The sequence below is a fragment of the Anoplophora glabripennis genome, unplaced genomic scaffold (genome assembly GCF_000390285.2).
Source record: "Anoplophora glabripennis isolate ALB-LARVAE unplaced genomic scaffold, Agla_2.0 scaffold132, whole genome shotgun sequence".
Classification (NCBI taxonomy): domain Eukaryota; kingdom Metazoa; phylum Arthropoda; class Insecta; order Coleoptera; family Cerambycidae; genus Anoplophora; species Anoplophora glabripennis.
Genome location: NW_019416288.1, coordinates 849,186 through 872,621, shown reverse-complemented (window position 1 = coordinate 872,621; position 23,436 = coordinate 849,186). Strand labels below are relative to the sequence as shown.

Below are 23,436 nucleotides of genomic sequence, written 5' to 3'. Positions count from 1 at the left end.
CGATAGATGGAGCCTTTGTGCTTCGCGTACTATGTACCTCTTGTCGGGAGTTTACGACTTTATAGCAGCTGGATCGTTCATCAGTTGTTCTACCTATGACACACTGGTGAGGACTAATAAGTCCGAAATCGGTCTGTGCCTGGTGAGACCAGCTGATGAACGATCCTAGCTGTTGTACTGTACTGTAACGATTTAAACTAGCATGTATCATAGAATATACTCATTTTTAAATAAACTTCGGTATTTTATTGTTGTGTTTACTTCAGAAACACAGGTGCCTAATTTTCAGTTTGTTTTTCAACAATAGGTATATTTTTTGAGATTATTTTTTGAATAACTACTTATATACAGGGTGTAAATAAATATGTGCGAAAAAATTCGGGGGTAATTCCCTGTCGAAGAATAAGGTGGGTAAAATTATTACATGAATTATAACAATTAAGTTGCCATTACAAAATGTCATCGTGACAGCTGACTATTAGATAAGTTACAGTTCGATAAAATATCTACCCTATGCCATGTAATTGATTTTAACACGTTAATTTTACTAAAAAATTACAAGAGACCTGTTTTGTTTAGAACGAAAAAGACTATATCAAATGAATTTTTAAATGGCAAGAAAAAAAGTAACGTATGAAATAAGTCTTAGGGGATGCTTTTTGTACCCCTTATTTTTTCCGTAGGGAAAATCGTTTATTTTTATTTTTTGGTATTGCAGAAAAAAAATTAAAAACAACTTTTTTGGCACCCACTTTAAGCGGTTGTAGATATCTTCACAGGGGACGTCCAAATGAGATTTTTTTATATGAAAGACCTACTTTATTTTTCAACAGGAAATTACTCCCTGAATTTCTTCCAAATATCCGTTCAGGGTGTCTAGAATATAATTTATATTTTTTCTAGATGATTTTTTTCATATTCTGAAACGTCGGTGGATTCACTTATGACATTTAACATAATCACTTCCATCAATTACTCAGTCACAAAAAAAAAGGCTAATTGGGCCACGGAGCAGATCTATCCTTTGGGGGCAAAAGTTACTATAAAAGTATCCATTTCAAGTGACGCCTCACAAACTTCTCCATTCTCTACGTTCTCACTGTGAGCAAAAAAAAATTCCATTATTGTTTATCCAGAATATCCATATGCAAAATATCGGCTTAAAATGTATTTCTTCCACTTGTTGAACAAAATAAATACTATTTTTGAAATTTGAAAACAAATAAGGTTTGGTTAAACCATCTTAACCTCAATTACCCTCAATTTGAGTTTCCCATTAAATTGTGTGCTTCTTAATAAAGCACCCTGTAGACGTAAAATGTTTTAGCAGTATTTTGGAAAAATTTTCAGATTTACGGTTCCAGAAGCTTGTTTGTTTCTGCCTTGTACAAGAACTTGTAAACTACCTTTACAACTGTCTAGAAAATTTCGAAACGGTATTTTTTCTATTTTTTAGGTTCATAGTAATGATGGCATCATCTGAAAATAAAGTGCCAATTCTTCTAATCCATCATTACTTAGTAACAATAACAAAAAATCCACAATAACGGATGAGGTTCGGCATAGTTTATTGCAATCCTAGAAAATTATTGATTATTACACTAATTTATAGAGCCACATATCCATAAATCTAATTGTCTATAATTTTTTTAATTGCCTGACAAATAAGATTGCATTCCTATTAATGCTGTTCGGAAAATTGAACCAGGTAAATCCAGCTGTCGCCAGAAACACAATCTCTGTACAAGATACAACCCGGAACGACATATCGCAGTGACTACAAACAAATTCTCAACCAGCCAATAATTATCCACAAAATTAATTATGCTACTGACTAAATCATAATAAATTATTGCTAATGAAGTACACAAAAACTAAGCAGGCTCGACAAAAGTGCATACTAATAATTGCAGTAAATTTATTGTCATATACTTTTACTCTCCGCGGCTGATCGCTATTTATAAATAAACGACTCGGTTTGAACTGGTTTCGATACGTAACGATGGAAAACGACAGTTGTTGATTGAAGGAAAAATAAGACAGTATTTACGTACGCGGTTTTTGTCGAATTTGAAATTATACTAGATAGCGGCTGCGTCGAAGTAAATCATACCGGGAATTATGGTCGTAATCGCTTTATTTTGTGTTTACGATTGTGATAACTATCTGTTGTGGCGTTTAAAACAGTTGCTGTTGCGGTGCCGAGCGTATGTATTAACTGCTGCAATTTTTTCTTGCAACTGAAAAATTAATCGTATTGAGTTTTGCTACATGCATTTTTCTATTGTATACGAAACTATGTAGGTACTTACTCTTCATTATTAATTACTTTCTGTTGATGTCAAAAGTTTTTTGAAGGTAGAAAGAGTCAGCTCTAACAAAATATGCACCAATATCATAAGTAGGTATACGAGGTCTGATCAGGAAATAACGCGCTAATGGAGATATTTAGTTATATACTGTTGGTAGCATTGCGCATAATCTCCTCTGTAGCTACATGTTCTTGGATTATTAATATCTCATTTACTTTTCGTGATATTGTTATTTGAATGCAACGTGTACAAGTACTAGTGACGATTTTTGAAAAGTTCGCTTTTCTGGAACAACGACGCAACGTAAAATAACTGGGGAAAATTTGACGGAAATGTTTCAACTTTTGAAACAAACTTACAGAGATGTGGTCTGTGTTGTTCGCAATGTTGTGAATGATTTTCTCGATTTAAAAGTGGTCGTCAGTTATAGGCCAGTCATTATAGCTTTTTTTCGGGAAAAAAATACTATTAGAAGTTTCTCTGCGGAATATTGTTCAGAAAAGTGTTATAAACAAAATATCAAAAAATCAACTCGAGACTAGTTGGGAAACTGTTAAAACAATAATGGTCAAAGTTATGGAAACGTGTTTTTTTGACTCGCGTAAAAAACTGTTATTCATGGAGAAAAAAGGTTTATACAAAAAAGGTAGGTATTAAATAAATATGTAAAATAAGACAAGTCCCATTAAATTCCGATAAATTGTTTATGCGCAAGAGCTCAAAAATGGTCGAAATTGTCCGCTTTTTTCAATTGCTAATAATTAATGCAATTTTCATCGCAGACATTTGTAATTCAGGATTTTTGAGTCTTTTTGCACCCTTAATAAGTAGTAAACATTTCAGCCCGAAAGCTCCATTGGTTTGGCGTTGGCGGAATTTGTTATCTAAGAAGCTATTTTCATTTTTCCCAAGCTCAGATGCGTTGTAGGGTTTCGATCATTAGTTGTTTTTGTACATAAATAGTTGTATGATATATGCATTTACTGACAATTTAATTTTTCAAATTTAATTTGTTAAAAATGACTTTGAAAAAATGTTAATATTTATTAAATTGTTAAGCGTGCATGCTCCGCCTCGCTATCCCCACTCGTTCGCTAGACCAAGTAATAGAACGCATCGCCGCTATCTTCTTTTTCGCAATTAAATAGTTGAATTCACCTTAATGTTAATGTAGAAGATGAAAATATAGCTCTTAAAATATACTCTCTCCAAATTTCGGCTCTTAATATTAATAATTAAGGTCACTGCGATTAAATAATAAAAAAAATTATCTCAGCTTCTAATCAACTTACAACAAGGATTTTTTTTTAAATTCGAAAAAAACTAAAGTATAGAGGTTACTATTTTATTTTATAATAATTACTTATCTTAACAATTTAATAAATATTTACAATTTTTCAGTAATTTTTAAACAAATTAAATTTGGAAAACTAAATTCTCAGTATATGCATATGTCAATACAACTATTTAGGTACAAAAACAACTAATGATCGAAACCCTACAACGCCTGTGAGCTTGGGAAAAATTAATCGAAAATAGCATCTTCTTAGATAACAAATTCCGCCAACGCCAAACCAATGAAGCTTTCGGGTTGAAATTTTTACCACTTATGAAGGGTGTAAAAAGCCTCAAAAATCTTAAATTACAAGTGTCTGCGATGAAAATTGCATTAATTATTAGCAATTGAAAAAAACGTTTTTTTTTGACCATTTTTGAGCTCTTGTGCATAAACAAATTATCGGAATTTAATCGGACTTTTCTCATTTTATAGGCTTATTTAATACCTACCTTTTTTGTGTAAACTTTTTTTCGCTATGAGTTTTTTTACGTAAGTCAAATAACCACTTTTCCATAACTTTGACCACTGTTAAAACAAAGTTTCTCAACTAGCCTCGAGTTAATTTTTTTATATTTTATTTATAGGCTAACAGGTTTCCGAACAATATTCCGCAGAGAAACTTCTAATAGTATTTTTTCCCGAAACAGGCTCTTTCATGTCTATAATGACTTAGCTATTAATTGAAGGCCTTTGACTTGAACTGATGACTCCTACGTTAATAAAGCCAAAGATTTGGTGCGTGCAAATCGCCGATTGACTGTCAGATAAATTGCAGAAGACGTTAGCATCTCAATTGGGTCATGCCATGAAGTTTTGACTGAATGATTGAACATGCATCGAGTTGCAGCAAAATTTGTTCCTCATTTGATGACCGAACGACAGAAAGAAAATCATGTGGACGTTTATCGGAAACTCCTTGAACAATCCAATGACAATGAGATATTCAATCTAAGGATCATAATGGGAGACGACTATGACATTCAGACAAAACTTCAGCCATCACAATGGATTTGCAAAGGATCTCCACGTCCCAAGAAAGCACGTCAGTCTCTATCCAATGTCAAAGTTATACTTACTGTTTCTTTCGACTTTAATGGAATTGTGCAATTTCAATTCTTGTCTCAAAGTGAAGTAGTGTGTATTATCAAGGCGTTTTGTAACGATTACGTGAAAAAAATTCGCTAAAAAGACTAGAGTTGTGGCGAGACAACTCATGACTCTTGCACCATGATAATGCGCCCGCCCTCTCAGCTTTGTGAATTTGTCAGTTTTGTACTAAAAATCAGATTGCTGCCCTCCCGCACCCTCCTTACTCGCCAAACTCTTTGATTTCTTTCTGAAATTACAATTAATGCTGAAAGGACGTTGTTTTCTCACTATTCATGACAGCAAATCAAATGCGTCACAAACTTTAAAGGCTATTTCAAACGAAGCAATCCAGGACTGCTTTGCGTAATGAAAACACCGCTGGGAAAAGTGTGTGAATAAAGGAGGGGAGTATTTTGAAGAATACAAGAACCAATAATGTATAAAATTAATAATAGTTTTAAAAAATAAAATTCTGTTATTTGCTAACCAGCCTCGTATACTTACCTAAAGTGTTAAAAACGTGTCTGCGCAGAAAAGTTGTATTTTGCACGCTTTTATTGCAGGATTAAAATATTTATCAATAAGAACACCTATATTTTATGTTATTAATTTTTAACAAAGTGTACATGTATATAAACGAAATAAATATAGTAGCAATCGCAAATATTTATTTATTTGTAGATACTTTAATACGACCAAAAGAAATTGATTTAAAATGTTTTCAAGTTTGTAACTTCAATGCTAGGGGGTGCAACTGCCATAGTGTTACAAAAATTTTTTCAAAAATACACTTTTTTAATTCCCTTTTTGATTCTTTCCCAGTTTTTTTTCAACTTTTTTTTGTTATTACCATAGCAACGCCATTATGAAGGACGCCATCTTCAAATTTTTATATTGTCATAACTTCTAAATGCCTTAATCGATTTCAAGAAACGACATCTCATTTTAAAGAACTATTAATAACATTTATATTTATGATATGGGAATAAAAATATTATTTTGCGCAATGGTAGAGACGCTAATTAGAAAAGTTCTGTAATTGTTTCCGTTTACTAAAAAAAATTAAATGCAACGATATAGGTTTTTTTCATGTCTTGATAGACCATTTAGGAAGAAAAACAAATACACAAACCAGAGGTCGATATCTTTTTTAGTTTTCAAGTTATTGCTAAAGTACTGAAGTTGTGCTAGAACATCCTCCTTTATTTAGTTCTCTAAATAACAATGACATAGTCCAAGCCAAAATTAAATTATAAAGCTATACCAAGCTTGTCTTTAAAAATGTAGTTGCTATATTTTGAAAATTTTTTTGATAACTGCAATATTTCATTTTTTTATAAATTCTAAATACCTACCTACCTGAGTAGTTATAAGGATTATTGTTTCCATAACGAGGCAGGCCATGTCCTATGAAAATACACAAATAAAAAATGATGTCAAACGATATGTGATATGTGACAGTTCTTGCTTCGTGCAGAATTAGTGTCATTTGTGTGTGAAAAGTACTCGTGAACAAGGAAAATGCTTTTACGAATGTGGAAGCGTATGATATGTTGGCAGATTACTTTCACTCTTTGCAAAATGCCGTTATAGCTTCAAAATAATACGTTTTGCGTTAACCTCGTAGAATACGCCACTCCAGATAAGTATTTCAGCGTTTAACCATTCTATAAGAAGACATCGCTCTGCAGGAACGGAAGATAATATTATTATTGTGTTGGCTTATGTCCATGTAAATCCTCAAATAAGTGTTAGGAAATAGAGATCTAGGAATTATTTCATATGGAACACTAGTACTTTCCTCACTCCGTAACGTTAATGGATCACCCTGTATATAATATGTACTCACCCAGTATAAAAATAAGTTAACTAAACTATCAGGGAAAACATAATTTAACAAAATATAATTAATGACTAACGCTAGATATTTGCGTGCGTAGTCAGTGGCGTCACCAACGTAATTTGACTATATAGATCGAAACAAATTTCTCAACGTGTCATCCTGTTGCGAATGAGAGGTAGACTTCAGCATAATAAATTTTGTTAGTTTTTCTACTGATTCTATTGGAGATCCCTTCATACACGTACATTTGTCAGTGGAAAGTGGGACATAATTTACTTTATCATTATTATTTTATTATTTTTTTATGTTTAGTTTAATATCAGTTATATACAATTTTATTCCATTGGAATTCAACCATTTATTACTTTCTTATTTTAGGTGATGCATGTGACGATACAACAGACGATCTTGGGTAGTTGTCATTTTAATATATATGTCTGTCAAAATATTCGAAATTATTCAATATGGATCACATACACTAAACATAAAAGTTAGGTCATATACAGTGCGGTACCTACAACAGTTGGTTTCCTTTTAGTATTTGGCACTTAATATGTTGAGATAGGAAACCCAGCCGAACAAAATCGTCTCGCAAAAACTATACAGGGTGTCCCAGTGTCAGCGTACAAAAATTTACCAGGGGGTAGACCAGGCCAAAATAAGATTAAAATTCATATAAAATATTTTTCTGCCATGCACTCTCACGGAGTTACAGGGTGTTGTTTAGAAAAAAAATTATAACAACTTTCCGCAATAACTCAAAAACTCTTTCAGGGGTTTGAGTAATTTTTGGGTGAAGTGTATATCTATTAAAGGTCATTAAAACTGCATGGTGCTGATTTCGATCTGACGCCAGGGGAGGCCTAGGCCAACTTGTCCTCAAGTTTATGTCTTCAAAACTTTTGCATATCCTAGTTTTATGTAATTGGATTACGTTTTCCTGAATCTGCAACCGATTTTGAACAAAAAATGTGCTCTTGTTTCATAGCTCAAAAATGAGCCGTCTTCGAGTAAATTTGGTCTAAAGTATCGACTGCATTAGTTCGTGAAAAAATGCATGTAAAGATTTAATTTTTTTTTATCTAGTAGATACCTCGAACCACTCCGATACCTATCTTCTGTTATAAGTAGGTGCTCCATCTTGTTGGTAGTTCATTTGATTTCGTAAAGATAATTGAACGTGATCTAGTACGCCATCAACAATATTTTCTAAAAAATCCGTGTATCTCTCTGAATTCAAACGGTCTACAATAATTTGAGGAGGCAGAATTACTCCATTGAAGATTCCTCCCCAGACATTTATGAAGAATCTTCTTCGAAACGTGGAGGGTCGCATCACATGCGGATTTTCAATGGATCGTATGTGAAAATTTTTTAAATTATTTATAGCATTTCTCGTAAAGATAGTTTCATCACTCCACAATATCTTTTGATGGAAATTTTTGCCATTATCGATATTTTCTAACAACCACCTGCAAAATTGTAACCTTTTTTCGGAATCACCAGGATGCAAAATTTGTACTTTATGTAGGTGGTAGTTCTTCTCGGTTTAAAATTCTCCAGACGCTACTTCATGGAATACCTACCTTCATTACCGCTCTATCACAGCGCAAATAAGAAAAGCGTTTAATAAATTTATCAATTTTGTTGTTCGGAAGTGCAATTTTTAATTTCTTTAGAACAACACCTGAATCGAGAACAACGATACGGTATTCCACATGTTCGCCTTATTTGCACATATAAAACAACAAAAATTATATAAAAATTATTAAAGAGAAGAGAAATAAATAAAAAGCTATAGCTCTGCAGCGCAATATCGTGATATTTAAGAAAAAAACAAAATTAGCAATTACCTTTAAATCCATTTCTTGCTCTACTTGATTTTTGCCAAAAAGTACCAAAGCCTGCTCTGAAACACTTAACTTTTTTATTTCTTCTTTATTTTTCTGATCATCATAATTCGTTTTTTTTTTGGAATATCGTTATCATTATTTTTCGTTGTTTCCTTTTATTGTCATTAATTGCATTTATTAAGTTATTACATTGTTACACTTTGACGTATCAACATTTCCTTGTTTAGAATTAATGAATTGGTGTTATACGATTCTTATAACGTCACTGATTTTATATCTAAATGCTTGAAAACTTTATAGAAATACATGACTTGCAATCCTAAAACTGCAGATGCATCTTATAAAACTATTCTTGAATTAAATAGTTGTGTTCCTTTATGAGGTTTGTAATTTACAATTTACCGTAGGCATCCCCCATAATTTTGCAAAAGGAAGTGATTGGTGAAATTAGGAAATTCTCATCAGTGCAATGCTACTTTCTCAAATAAAATTATTTTATCAGAAAACGGAAGTGATTTATTGTGTTAACGGTGGCAAATTTTATGATTCGGCGTTATTAAATTACAGGGAATGTTCGATTGCCAAATTTAGAGTTATATTTAATACACTTAGGCGAACAATAACCATGAAGATTTCATTTTATGGTTTAAAGTAAATTGACAATAAAAACTATATTACTGTAAAATTATATTTAGCGGAAACCTTGAAAATCACTTTAACTTTTTATAACCTACTCTGATAAATGAAGCCTTAGCCGTAGAATATGTTGTTTGTGGGATGATTAATTTGAATTATGCTAATGTATTCGTCATTAGCAAATGGAGCATCTCTTTGCGTATGGACAGAGATTAATTGAGAGACGAAATTTGTAGGTAAAATGTATCGCAGTTTAAGAGATAAGAAGAAATATCAATTTTGCGATAATTAAGGATCGTTTGTAGCTCGAAAACGATATGTACATAAAGATACCACCCTGTATATATTTCCACCACCAATCCTGGAAATGTCCATACCACTTCTATTCGAGGATGAATGGTCTAATCTACACAACGACACCAAAATCACTCCGATCGAACCATTCCTGCATGCGACCACCGCAACCTACAATTTTTTACATTTTGAAAGGTTATACCCCTTTGAACACATATTTTCCTAACATCTCTAACATTATACTACTGAATTCTTCATTATTTTCAATGTTAAAAATCATCGAAAGTCAGTATTATGTTTGTATTTACCTATAAATTTTTCGGGAATAAATTTCTGATTATAGGAATTTTAATAATATACTTAAGGGTTGACCTGAAGATATATCATAACTTTTTTACTTGTGGTTCTTTAAGAACTAAATTTTGCTCAAGGATCCTCTTTGTAACAATATTTTGCCACCACGCCTTCCATTTCATTTATTTTTTTCAATTTTCACAATAATTGTTATAAATCAATGAATCAATCAATCAATAAAATATAATTTGGCAAATTTTATTGCTTACAATCATATGGGGCATAATTTTCTTTTATGTTCTAATTCTGCTTCGTTTATACTGCACAACATATAAATTTTAACCATTTTTTAAGGATATATAAAAGCGTTTAATGCCAGTTTTCTCGAAAATTGTTAATATTAACAACCTAAAGCTAGTCTAGACAAATTGCTTTATGCATATGTACCTTATAAGTGCAAGCAGCTAAATGATAAAATTAATTGATCAATAACAGAATAAAAGTTATCATGGCTTACCTTTATTATTATTGTTGATATTTACCACAAAATTTCTTAATCAATAAAACAAAGCATTTCGTACACATATTTAATGCATGCATACCCTTTATATTCCGAATATTAATAAATTTTCTTAAGTACAATCTAAAATTTCCCATATTTTGTGTGGAATATTTCTATTTGAAATTTCCATGTAATAAATTTCATATTTATGTAAATTTTTAAATTATTTTCTGTAATTTTACCTATATCTTTTACAGAGCATCCTCATCGTAAGACAATTTTGGAATATTGAATAATAATTAATGATGTACTAAACAATAAATGTCTGATATTTTCAGAAAAGCATCCTAGTTTCAGACAAGATTTTTCTTCAATGTGGGGAATACTGAAAAAACGTACACTGCAAAATTACATAATATAATGTTGGTAATTTGTAACCAACGTTAAGTTATGTGAATTTACGTAAAATTATATTACATTATTAATAACGCGTTTTTAGTACATTACATTTATGGGAATATGATATTATCACTAGGGCTGTCAGAGAAACTACTAAATGGCGTGCCAAGTGGGTCAACCGAGACTTACGCCAACCGCTGCCTCAGAATGCTTTTCACGTTCACGTCACATTAGTATACTGTTGCCTTTGTTATCGTGCCGATGCTTTGAATACATTTCGAATAAATTATTATAAATTGTACTCATTTATTGCTTATTTTCTACTTAACTTATTTTATTATGCTTAACATGATGCGTACGCCTATGTCCCGCGGGCTCAGATCTGACAGCTCTAATTATCAGTTATGTGTTATTTAAAATATAACACTGTATATCTTGTAAAAGGACATAGTCAGTACTGTAATCATAAACATATTCTGCTATTTTAACAGTTTTATTATTATTTACGTAATATTTACATAACAAAACTTCTTCTTCTTTAAATTGGTTCAAGAAATTCAAGACTTTTCTTTCTGATCCAGATAAATTTTTTGTTTTTGATGGGGACGAATTTTTGAAGAAGAATCTTTGGATTAGTTCCAATGTTGTTTTAAATTTTTTGGATATCTGTTGTTCATTACTTAAAATAAAAGATAATTTGTAACTTCAGTAACATTATATGATTTTAGTATGATATGATTTCAGTAACATATAACATTTGGTAGGTTAACAAATAAGAAAGCTACCCACCTTTCCAATATCAATGTAAACATTTATTAATAGTTTTTATATTTTTCGGTTGTACAATATTTAAATTTGCGAATAGAACATATATAGGGTGATTCAGAACTTATCCAAAAAAAAAAAATTCTGGATGTACAGGGGACCCTTATAAATACAGTTTTGTAAAGAAAAAATCAAAAAGGGCAGTTCGAAAATGATTTAAAAATACACTTCTGCACGGCACTGGAAGCTGGTCCACTATAAAACCTGACCTCGCACTATGCGACCGGCATGGCGGTGCGATAAAAACGGACAAAAACTTTCGCAAGGAAAGAAATATGTAAATAGAATTTTATAACACCTATTTTAAATCTGCAAATTCAGCTGCTTTAGCCTTTATTAATTAATAAAATTAATTTGTGTTTTTAAATAATAAAATCATTTGACATATCCGATGTTACAACAACAATTGTTCAAAATTTTATCCACCAACGTGTAAACACATTTGGGTCTGTCTTGCTCAGTTTCTACGAACTAACACAAATGTTGTCTTGCTTCACCATAAATTAAAACGATATCCATCAACTTCGAATTGCTATACACGCAAACCATTTTTGACAATAACTACTAAAAAACTATTGTAGACACCACAGATAACAGATAAATACTATCGCAACGACGATTGCAAAATTTAATTTCAGTATTCGGAGTCGCTGAAGCCACGTGGCTCTCCACGCGTATTGCGAATGGCGCTAGAGACTACAGTTGTCCAGCTATGTAGTGGTTGAATGTACTATAACTTCAATAATTTTTTTCTCGGAAACTATAAGGATTTTATAATTTTTTTTACAATATTGACTTTTGGATAAGTTGTGAATCACCCTGTATACATATCCTTACAAGTACTTGCCTTTGTTCAAATAAACAACAGACACTATAAAATTACATTCGACAATGGAGGTAACAACGACAGTACGATAAAAATTATAGCAGCATTTCGCCATACATACGCATGTGCGGGAAAAATTGACATGAAATATTATATGATTTACCAGATTTTAATTAATTTTATTACATTTCTCATAGGTATATTTACAAATTTCTTTTAAAAACATATTGTATTTTATTATATGCGTAATATATTATGGTACTTAACATTTTTACAATGTAAATTTACGTAAATTATGTATATACACATTTTAAAATCAATTTACACTAGATGTTATGGAAGAAAAAAAATTACGTAAGTAATTCTGTAAAAATACGTAGTTATGTGGTTTTACCCCATTTTTTTCAGTGAATTCTAACATGTTGAGACAAAACAGTTGGGCAAAATAATTTTAAAATATATTTACAAATTACAAAATACTAGTACGAAAGTATTTTAAAAACGAAAAACTTATTTGACAAAGTATTTTAAATATAAATTACTTGGTATTTAAAATAGTATTTTAAGTATTAAATATATTGAAAATATTCATTAACAGTATTTAAATTACTTTTAGAAGATTTTAAGTACTTTTTTAAAATACAAAATAATGTATTAAAGTATTTGTAATACAAAATATTTTTGAGGTTATAACAAAAGTATTTTAATTAATAAAATACAATATACTATTTTATATTTAAAACAATATTTGTTTAGTTTTTATTAAAGTACTCCCAGCTCTGGTAGTACAATTATTAAATTTAAGACTTAAAACTAATAATAATCTAGTTTCGATCTAACAAAACTAACATCTGTAAAACTAATCTGTGAAGAAAGGATCCCTCTCAAACAGCCAATACCTCTTTTTTAAACCTTTAAATTGTTGCTAATTCCAACGCCACTGTTGGGATCTCGTAATAGTTGTATCTGTAAATATTCTATTAGAAGAAATCACCTGGCTTTGTAGCAATACCACTGTAACACGCTGTATTTCGAACAGTGCATACCATAAAAATCGACAAAGGGCACAATCCGTTAAGCATCGAAAATATGTCACGTTCGAACTGTGCCAGTGGCCGGCAATCGCATATTACCCGCATTCTCCTCATAAATAAATAAAAGTGGATTGACAGTCGATCTGTGGCAAGGCGTGGTTACTTTTACTATCAGTTTCGAGTGCGCTGTGCTTAGTCGACCAACAAAACACTATACAGCGAGTGATATGTAATCTGGGATCTTACGACACCTTCACGTTCAACTGCGAACGGCCAACACGCGAAATACTTATAAAATCACCAATGCTAATTCGAAAAAGAGACAATGAAGGCGACTGCTACGTATTATTAGCTAAGCAGATCTCGTTTGCGAGAGATCATGTGGGTGAAAATGTAACAAGGTTCCTGCTCGACAACTTTTCAGTTATCAACTGAATAATCGTTCCGTTGGCTACGATGCTTGAACGGGCTCAGTTAGATACGCGCCGTTTGACGGCTCAAAATTATGTTATCTATAGAGATATATTTTTTTCTCCAAGCGTGCGACGTAATGTATGTATTTGAACGAGGGATAGTGTCGCGAACTGGCGATCTATTTAAATTAAAATGGGTTTGGTGAGGCAACTTCTGGCTTCTTGGCAATAATGCGGAGTAAACGGAATAAAGTTGTTTTCACCGTTAAATACAATAATAATGCCAGAAAAACATTGTACACTAAGAAAAAGACACTATTGAATTGATTATAATTAGATAGAAGCCTTGCTTCTATATTTACCGGGTAAAAACTGTTTCAAAAACTGATAACTCGACTTTTGTTATTTATTCTACATGTTTTAGTACTTAAAATAAAGTAAGATTCAATAAGTGTTATAAAGCTTCACCCTTTGAAAAATTATCCAGACCTATCATGTTGGATTTTTATGACGTTGGCTCAACATAAAATAATGAATTCAACGTTATATTATCACAATGGACCAGTTCATTTAAGAAAGGTGAGAAAGATGATCCGACCAATATCTCTTGTTCCCGTTCTGGCAAAGGTTTTCGAAACTGCCTTAAAAATGCAAATTGCAGAGTATTTTGAAAACAATAATTTATTCCATTCTAGTCAATACGGTTTTAGGAACAAAAAGTCAACAACTTTAGCTATTAACCAGTTGACTACCATTATTTTAAGCAATGTTGTCACTGGAAATTTTTACGATTTGACTAAGGCATTTGTCTGTGTGTCCCACAAAATTCTCTTAAATAAACTAAAATTTTACAATTTTGATGATAAATGCGTGTCCCTTATTGAGTCTTATCTACCGAACAGAACTCAGTATGTTTTTTATAATTCTTATTCTTCACACCTAACAAAAATAGTTCATGGAGTTCCCCAAGGCTCAGTATTGGGCCCTATTCTATTTCTTATCTATATCAATGATTTCCCAAATTGTGATATAACTACTGATTTTATTTGCCGATGATACTACCGCTTTAAAGTCAAATAATAACTTAATTAATCTCACAGATGATTCAGTGGATACACTGCCGCTGATAAAGGACTGATTTATTGCTAATAGAATGAACTTAAATGGTGACAAAACTCAAACTTTGCTTTTTACGCCATATCAAATTAAGTTGGGAAAAACATGTCAATGATTTATCCGCACGTTTATCTAAGAATATTTTCCTACTGCGTAATTTGGATCGTGTAGTATCTAAGCCTGTACTTATATCTGCATATTATAGTACTTTTCATTCCACCATGACTTATGCAATTTTGAACTGGGGTCATTCGCCTCACAGTGATAAAATTTTTGGTTTACAACGTAAATATATTAGAATTATGGCTGGAATAAAATACAGAGATGATTGTCGGGAGCACTTCAAACTGCAAAAACTTCAAATATTCTTACAATGCCGTCAGTTTACATATTTGAATGTCTCATTTATATAAAAAATTATCAGAATAGATTTGTTCGACAAGAAAATTTTCGTTTTCATCATACAAGACAGCGACACAATATTAGGCTAAATATCATAGATTAACGAAATCCAGAGATGACATTTTTGCATTAAATTGTTTAATACAGGGTGTTTCATAATATATGCGCAGGACTTCAGGATGTGATAGCTCGTCCAAAAATTTGAAAAAAAGTTTGTATTAACTTACCCTCTAAAATGCACAATTTTCGAAATACAGGGTGTTGAAATTGTAAAAAAAAATTCGTTTTTTGCGAATATCTCCGGAACCGTTTATCGTACAGAAAACAGCTTTTGTAAGCATTTACTACTCATAATAAGCTATGTTCTGTGCGAGAAAAAATTTTTTTCAAAGTCATAATTGGTGAAGATTTTGAAGGGGAAGTGGGTGTTTTTCTCCCCAACTTCTACGCCACTGGAAAAAGTACGGTTTTGAGACGCCCATTTGAACCGCCAATGTTTTCTACACAAAAACTGTACTCTTGGTCATAAGCTCTAAAGTTGACCGTTTTCGAGAAAAATCTACTTTTATGTTGAAAAACATGGTCAATTTTTTGAAATAAAATTTTTTTACTAATTAAACAAAATTTATTTAATCGTTAGAACAAGTAACAAAACCAAACGTTAACTTCATAGTTGCAAAATTTAAAAAAAACAAATCGTACACAGTTAAATTAAATGTTGGAAATGTCCTCCGTTAGCTTCAATGCACGCAGCAATTCTTCGACGCATTGACTGTCTAACACGCAAGAAAATTTCCGGAGTGTTCCGAATTATGTCGCAAGATGCAACAATGCGTTCTCTTAATTGATCAACATTTTCAACTGGAGTAGCGTAGACTAGGGTTTTGAGATGGCCCCAAAAGAAAAAATCTAAACAATTAAGTTCGGGAGATCGCGGGGGCCAAGGGTGGGGACCTCCTCGACCGATCCAACGGTCTTGGTATTCGTCGTCCAAGTATTGGCGAGCAACCAAACTAAAGTGGGCCGGAGCTCCATCATGCATAAAGTACATGTTTTCTCTTACTTGAAGCGGTACATCTTCCAGCAGTTCCGGCAGTACTTCTTCTAGAAATTGTCGATAATCTGCACCGTTTAATCTGTTCGGTAAAAAATGTGGGCCTATCAAATGATCACCGACGATGCCAGCCCAAACATTCACGGAAAATTGTTGCTGATGATTGCCTTCTGCAATTTCATGTGGATTTTCTTCAGCCCATATGTGGTTATTGTGAAAATTGAAAATACCATCTCTCGAGAAAGATGCTTCATCGGTAAACATAACTTCGGCTCCAAACTGAGACATGACATTTTCCCATAGTCGTTGGTGAATGAGTTGAAACAAGTTATGATGTGGTACTTGGCGATCACGATGTCTTTCTTGATACAACCGCCTTGCTTCTGCCGAATTACCGTTCGCCATTCCGTAAAGGTAATGCATTTCGCACATTTCAGCGTTTGTGTAATTCATTTTTACTTTTGTAATACAAATTGACTTTTCGCAGGTACAAACTAATTGTTATTTTGACAGGAGGTAGCTTTTGTTTTAAAATTTAAAGCCTACTTGATAAAAAAAATTATAATACATTTAGTAAAATAAAAATTTTATTTAAAAAAATTGACCATGTTTTTCAACATAAAAGTAGATTTTTCTCGAAAACGGTCAACTTAAGAGCTTATGACCAAGAGTACAGTTTTTGTGTAGAAAACATTGGCGGTTCAAATGGGCGTCTCAAAACCGTACTTTTTCCAGTGGCGTAGAAGTTGGGGAGAAAAACACCCACTTCCCCTTCAAAATCTTCACCAATTATGACTTTGAAAAAAATTTTTTCTCGCACAGAACATAGCTTATTATGAGTAGTAAATGCTTACAAAAGCTGTTTTCTGTACGATAAACGGTTCCGGAGATATTCGCAAAAAACGAATTTTTTTTTTTACAATTTCAACACCCTGTATCTCGAAAATTGTGCATTTTAGAGGGTAAGTTAATACAAACTTTTTTTCAAATTTTTGGACGAGCTATCACATCCTGAAGTCCTGCGCATATATTATGAAACACCCTGTAGATTTCCATCTGAGATTCGATCACTAAATTCAGACTGTTTTAAGGACAGAATTAGAAAATATCTTAAGAGAAAAGCGTTTTACAATTTTGATGAGTTCCTTGCTGACCAGTTTTTAGATATTTAATGTATGTTCGTAATATTCAATTTTTTATGCTATTTACGTTATACTTATCTGAATGTGTTTTTTTAACTTTAGTGTAGTTGCTTATATGTTGTATCTTTCGTGCTTTTCTTTCTTTGACTTGTGTAAACATTTTAATGTATAGACACCAATAAATAATTTGATTTGATTTGATTTGATTATATTCCATTATTATAAGTGAAAAACATTCGTATTATTTATTTAATTTGTTCATTGTTGCTGTGGGAAGCAAATGGAAATTTTCTTAATCAACAGAGCAAATCGACTTCTATATTGGAACCAAACTTATTACTCCACTTTTAGTAGTAAAACAGTTATAGAATAAATAAAAAGATCGAGTTGGTTTCAGTTTTTTTTTCAGGCTACATCTTGAACGGTTTTTTTTTATATTTTAAATTAATTTAATTTTTTTTGTTTTTTTTTTTGTTAGCTATACATCGTTAATTTTAGCTTTTTTACTTTACCTTACAAGTAGCAAACTTAAATCAAGTATAAAAGTTGTCCTAAAATAATTATTTAATGAGAATTTTGTGAAAATTTTTAAAAATGACTTGAATTAGTTTGATACCTTTGATCCGCATTTTTTTTTTTGAAAAAAGCTTTCTGAAGTGCATGGTATTTTTACCAAGTATGTCCTACAGATAATTTAAAATATGAGACTAAAACATGTTTTAGATACATTTTCTTGTTATAAAAAGAATTATTTATTGATTTCGGCGATAGTAGTTTGAGTTAAATATTATTTAACAACGCAATCAAAAAAAGTTTTTCGAATGCAAAATTGTATCGTCAGTAGGTACTACTACATATATTTTTAATCTTCTGTATTTTTTAACAAATGACACATATCTATACCCCATAAATTTCAAACTTTCAAAATTAAACACAACATTATTAAAAGATGAAGAACACTACGCAATTAATATAAATAATATCACAGTTTTCTCTTTACTGTTACCTTTTTGTAATTTTTTATAAATATCACTTGAACTGAAATTTTATAATTTTCTACTTTATATATTGTACCCATTTTTATTTAAATTTTGATTTAATTATAACACACTGTAATGATATTTTTATTATAAAGTGTTTAAACAAACAAAATATCAAGTAAAGTATTTTAATTTTGCAAATAAGTCGAACAGCTAATTTGCACTAAGATTTGTCAGAACTTTGTCAGTAATTTCAATAATAAAATGCACACGAGAGCGCATTTGAATACAAAACAAATCCATTTACAGGCATTCCCAAGGACACAGCAATAAAACAAAGAAAAATCCATAAACAACACCTATCCATCCTATCCTGTTACAATTCCAACATCGAACCAATTAATTACCTACCAATAACACATATTTAAATAAATATATGACATACAACAGCTTAATGAACATCTGATAAGCATATCCTGCTGGCAGGAGACTGTCCAGCTCTATTACCAACGGCAACCAGGAACTGACCAACGACCACTCGATTACACCCGTCACCATTACAAAGACAACTAACAAAACCTAAACCATATCAAGTGAGCCCATCCGACAAAACACTTTCGATCTCAAGACAGCAAACTAGAGCAGTGTCTTGTATAAGCCTGCTAGATTACAGACGCGCTGGACCAGTGCTCTCTCAGTTACAGAAGGGAGTGCACGTCAGTGATCTGCGCGCTCGTACACACGTGTACCAGATCTTTACGTCAGTCAGCCAAAGTGTTCGTACCCCTTAGAGACTATTAAATTAATTTTTGTGCAAGTCGAACTGTGCCGTGTTCCAAGAGTGCATCGTGTGATTGAAGTTTCGCGCCTCATCCCCTGTCGATATCTCCGGGGTTACTCGTCTATGCTACCGTTGAAGTCTCCAAAAGTTTATGGATTATTTTTCACAATATAATACGATATTTTCAAGCAAATTTCTGCGGCAACAGTAAACCTTCATCAGGACTGTATTTACGATGTTATATATACCAATAAACAGAGCCATAAAACTGCGGTTTGGATTAATGTAAAAGGTTAATTTCACTTTTGACACTTAAATTGGGTGCATAAAGTTCACTTGCAATTGGCTGGGACCTTCATAAGATTTAAGTGTTACGAAGAGCTGTTGAAAAGTTGACCAAAAACAACAAGTTTACTCTTACTGTACTTAAAAGTGAAACAGTTTGCTTACAGGTGTTCTTAAAGCGCTGAAGAATCTTAAAGGCGTGGTGTATAATTCGTGACTATAGATACATATTCTACTACAGGCCTTATCTAGCCAATACTGTTTAGCAATTTACAACATTCTGCATCTGGAAAATAAACTCAGTGTAAGATAAAAAATAAACTGTGTTCATACGGAGTTTGTTATGGCACCATTAAAAGACAAGGAACGCTTTTGTGTTAGTTTTTAAAAATCTAAGGCTTTGGGAAGATCGAAGAAAAGACGTTTTTGTGATTTTCCGGAGACTGCAATAAAAATAAGGTCAGTTGATAATTCAGTGATTAATTATAAATAGGTAATTATGTTTTACCTTCAGTAACCAGCTTCCTATTTACAAAAGATTGGAATACATTTGTAATTAATCGATAATTGAATGCACATGTGTTCAAGTGTGATTCACAGTTTACGATGAAAAAAGTAATATTCACCTAACCCATTAGTTGTAAATCTGGAAAAATACTTTTAAAAATTATTTTAACAGTTTCTTATCACTGTTGCTAAATTTTACGCCTCTAAAACCAATGATTATAAATAAGCTAAAAATTTATTATCGCTAAATTAGCAAAATTTCTGTCCGAGTTCAAATTATAATTACCGTCGGATAAAAATACAAATATCTTCCAAACAAATTAATATTCCGTAATTTTAAAATAACCATAAAAACTAAGAGTTGTTACATTTTACCAGAGAAAGAATTACGACTATTATTTCTATAGTAATAACATTTATATTTTTCGCACATATGGTTAGTAGCAATATTCTCGGAACAAATAAATCAAGTACGGCAATATCACAGCATGGCGTATTTCGGTAATAAAGAAATAATGTTCAAAAGTATAACTTCTGGTTATTGAGGTAGGTATACATACATAAAATACGTAAACGCGTATCCAGAAACACGTTTTTTATTATATTTTCCATTATAACTTACATTTTGCATATGATAAACGACTTAATTTCAACGTATGGTATTGTTACATATCTAAAAATACGTGGAATGGAATTGTGTCAAAAAATAAGAATTCACTATCAACTGAAGTAAAATTCTATTTATTTATAATTCGTAAACTGAAATAATCTGTAAAAGTACGATTAAAATAGTACCGTAAATTTACAATTATTTATTATCATGTTCAAAGTACGATGATAACAAATTCCTAGATAATCTAATAATATAATTTGTAATATTTTTATAACAGCAAACTAAAGTAATAATAATAGAAATTTTTACCTCTTAAAATGCTGTGATTCAGAGTTTGAAACTTAAATAATGAAGCAAAATATATTGTCGAAAAACATAGAACAATTGTATTGAAAATACATAAATAAAACTTATCCGCGAAATATTTTAATATCTTCAGAATCTTAAGCAAATGTATTGGATTTTATACAAATTTTTTTTAAACCTCAGTTAATACAGAAAACAGTTTGTCTCTTATAAGGTGTGGGGACCAGTATTTTACCTATCGAAAATGGAGTTTCTCAGGGATCTATATTGTGTCCGACCATTTTCCTTCCGTATATTAATGATTTGCTTAACTCTATAGTTAATAGTTCAATATGCATACGATACCACTCTATTAACTAGAAGTGGTTTTGAAGTGAGTGACATCTAAATTGCTAAAGACTGGTTCTCTGCTAATAATTTAAAATTATATCAGTTAAAAACACAAAGACTGCTTATTAGCTCTGATAAGTGAGCTAAGCAATCTGTGCCTGCCAAATTGCTTGGTGTTATCCTTGATACCAACCTGGAGTCACAACATTGTATTACTCTGTTCTAGACTATCATCTAATATATTTGCTATCCGGCAACTAACTTCATGTTTGCCTAAAGAAGCCTTCGAACTATTTACTCCAGTATTATACACAGCCATATTTCTTATAGTATTCTACTATGGGGAAATTCAACAAATACAGTTAAAGTATTCCTGTTCCAAAAGGCTATAGATGGAGCTGCACCGGACATATAATAATAATAGGCCAGCAATTTGGTGTCTCCATTTTCTCGTATACACTTATCACAAAAGGTCAAAGTAGATTTAAAAATATACAATAAATTTGTCCACATTCACGGAAAAGCACTAATTGACAGTATATCTACCACAAAATTTTACAAATCTGTGAAGTCATTTTACTATATCTTTTATTTGTTACGCCTATAAAATCTGTGTCATTGTTGCGTCTATTTGTGACTTCAAATGTATTTGTTGTATATAAAGTGGTCAATAAAAATAAAGTAAAAGTAAAAGTAAATACATTTCATGAAATTAAAATAGATTTAAAAAGTAAAACACACAAGAATTTGCTTCATTTAATAACAGCATAAAATATTAAGTATTGAAAATATATTGGAAAAACTTTCTACTAAAAGCTATTATTTTTACGACTCTATATATTATGCATTGGTAGTAGCTAAATAGTTTGTTTTGGTGACAGCACAGAGTTAATTTATATAAAATCGAATGCCAATTGTGCCGTACCATTGCACACAGAGAGGAAACCAGTACATTAAGCCTATTAATTAAACCATATCAGCGGTATTATTTTCCCATTAGTGATTTCTCAAACGTTCACCAGCTATTTGTCACATGTTAGGCAAAGTTTGGTAAAAACACAATAGAGTTACAGCAACTGGCACCAAATGATCCGTGACTCCAAAAACACTTTCCGACATTTTCAATCAGTTGCAGCGACCAACTGATCTAGATTCGCATAATCGGTCAACCAAGAATATTTTATGACTTTTTGCCTGGTTCTATTGGTTTGTACGGTTTTTTTAGATCGTTTCTTAGGAGAAGTGAAGACCTACAATGGGTCACTGTTTTACCGTATTTACTCAACTTTCCAATTACTTTTAATTGCGCATCATGGACTATTAATTCACCAGAATCGATTGGTAAAAAATTACAAATTCCCGTGGTTTCCGATAATTTAGAAGAAATCCTACCGGAAACAGAACCATAAAATTTAAGTACCATTGTACCATTTGTCAACAAGTCAGTAAATTTTGGAAAATTGCGTACTTTCGAAATTTCTACCACTTGTCCTAAATCTAGAGGCCATATAGTTTAATCGAATAACATAATTAAAATGTTTTTCTGTGATTTATTTACTTCATAATATTTATAGCTTTGAGTACATGATCTACGTTTCACAAACATGAGTAGCATAAGGGTTGATGAAACCAAAAATGAATGCTAAATTGAGTTGTATAGTTTCATATGCCACAACATGAAAAGCTATATTTATTTACTTTCAGGTCAAAGTATTTGTAACTGTCTACTGTTGTATTCATTGTTATTCACAGTATTCCTCTCTGTACTGAAAAAGTCTTATGAATATTTGTATTTGCGCCAAAAAAAAATTGTCAAACCAGAAGATTGAAACTGTTTCAGTTAACTCTCCCTTATTACAGTGCGGTGCATATACCGAAGGTCAATGTCAGAACTTTTACTAACTATGGGTACATTTTACATAATTTACAGCTTTGCATAAATTTATAGACGCATTCAAATTACACATTCGAACCCAGAAGATCACGAACAGTTGATTTTATAGAATGCGTAGGTCGAATGCTAAAATATTCGATACCTGTCATTAACCTTTATTCCATTGGGTATTAAACTTTCTGAATCATCAGTTTGAGGAATAACAATTCTATAATAGTTTTTGCAATATTCGAAATTAACCGAATAATAACAATACTCCTATTCTACGTAAAACGATGATCAAATCTATGATTTTATATTAAATTTCAATTGCCTTGTATTTTTTGTCTAATAGAACCTTGCGTAGATGGCGTATTTATTTACTATT

The 23,436-nt window shown here is 31.6% G+C and overlaps 2 protein-coding genes across 2 annotated transcripts in view; one reads left to right on the top strand and one right to left on the bottom strand.

The window, feature by feature from the left end:
- Positions 1-15,883: 15,883 nt before the first annotated feature.
- On the bottom strand, positions 15,884-16,636 carry LOC111693200. The gene is made up of 2 exons (XM_023457441.1): positions 16,462-16,636; positions 15,884-16,401 (listed from the first exon to the last, which is right to left on the bottom strand). Exons 1-2 carry the CDS (start codon positions 16,634-16,636, stop codon positions 15,884-15,886), a joined length of 693 nt encoding a protein of 230 aa, XP_023313209.1.
- Positions 16,637-19,077: 2,441 nt separating this feature from the next.
- The window catches only part of LOC108904644 (PR domain zinc finger protein 16), a 177,550-nt gene continuing 173,191 nt past the window's right edge, over positions 19,078-23,436 (top strand). Inside the window, exon 1 of the mRNA XM_018707279.1 lies at positions 19,078-19,878. The gene's annotated coding sequence lies outside the window, so the exon portion shown is untranslated. The remainder of the gene's footprint in view (positions 19,879-23,436) is intronic.

Excerpts from the sequence above, each read along its gene's own strand:
- LOC111693200 (XM_023457441.1), bottom strand. The coding sequence starts at position 16,636 with ATGGCGAACGGTAATTCGGCAGAAGCAAGGCGGTTGTATCAAGAAAGA. Across the intron at positions 16,402-16,461 it reads AGCATCTTTCTCGAGAGATG|AAGGCAATCATCAGCAACAA; the intron begins GTATTTTCAATT and ends ATGAAATTGCAG.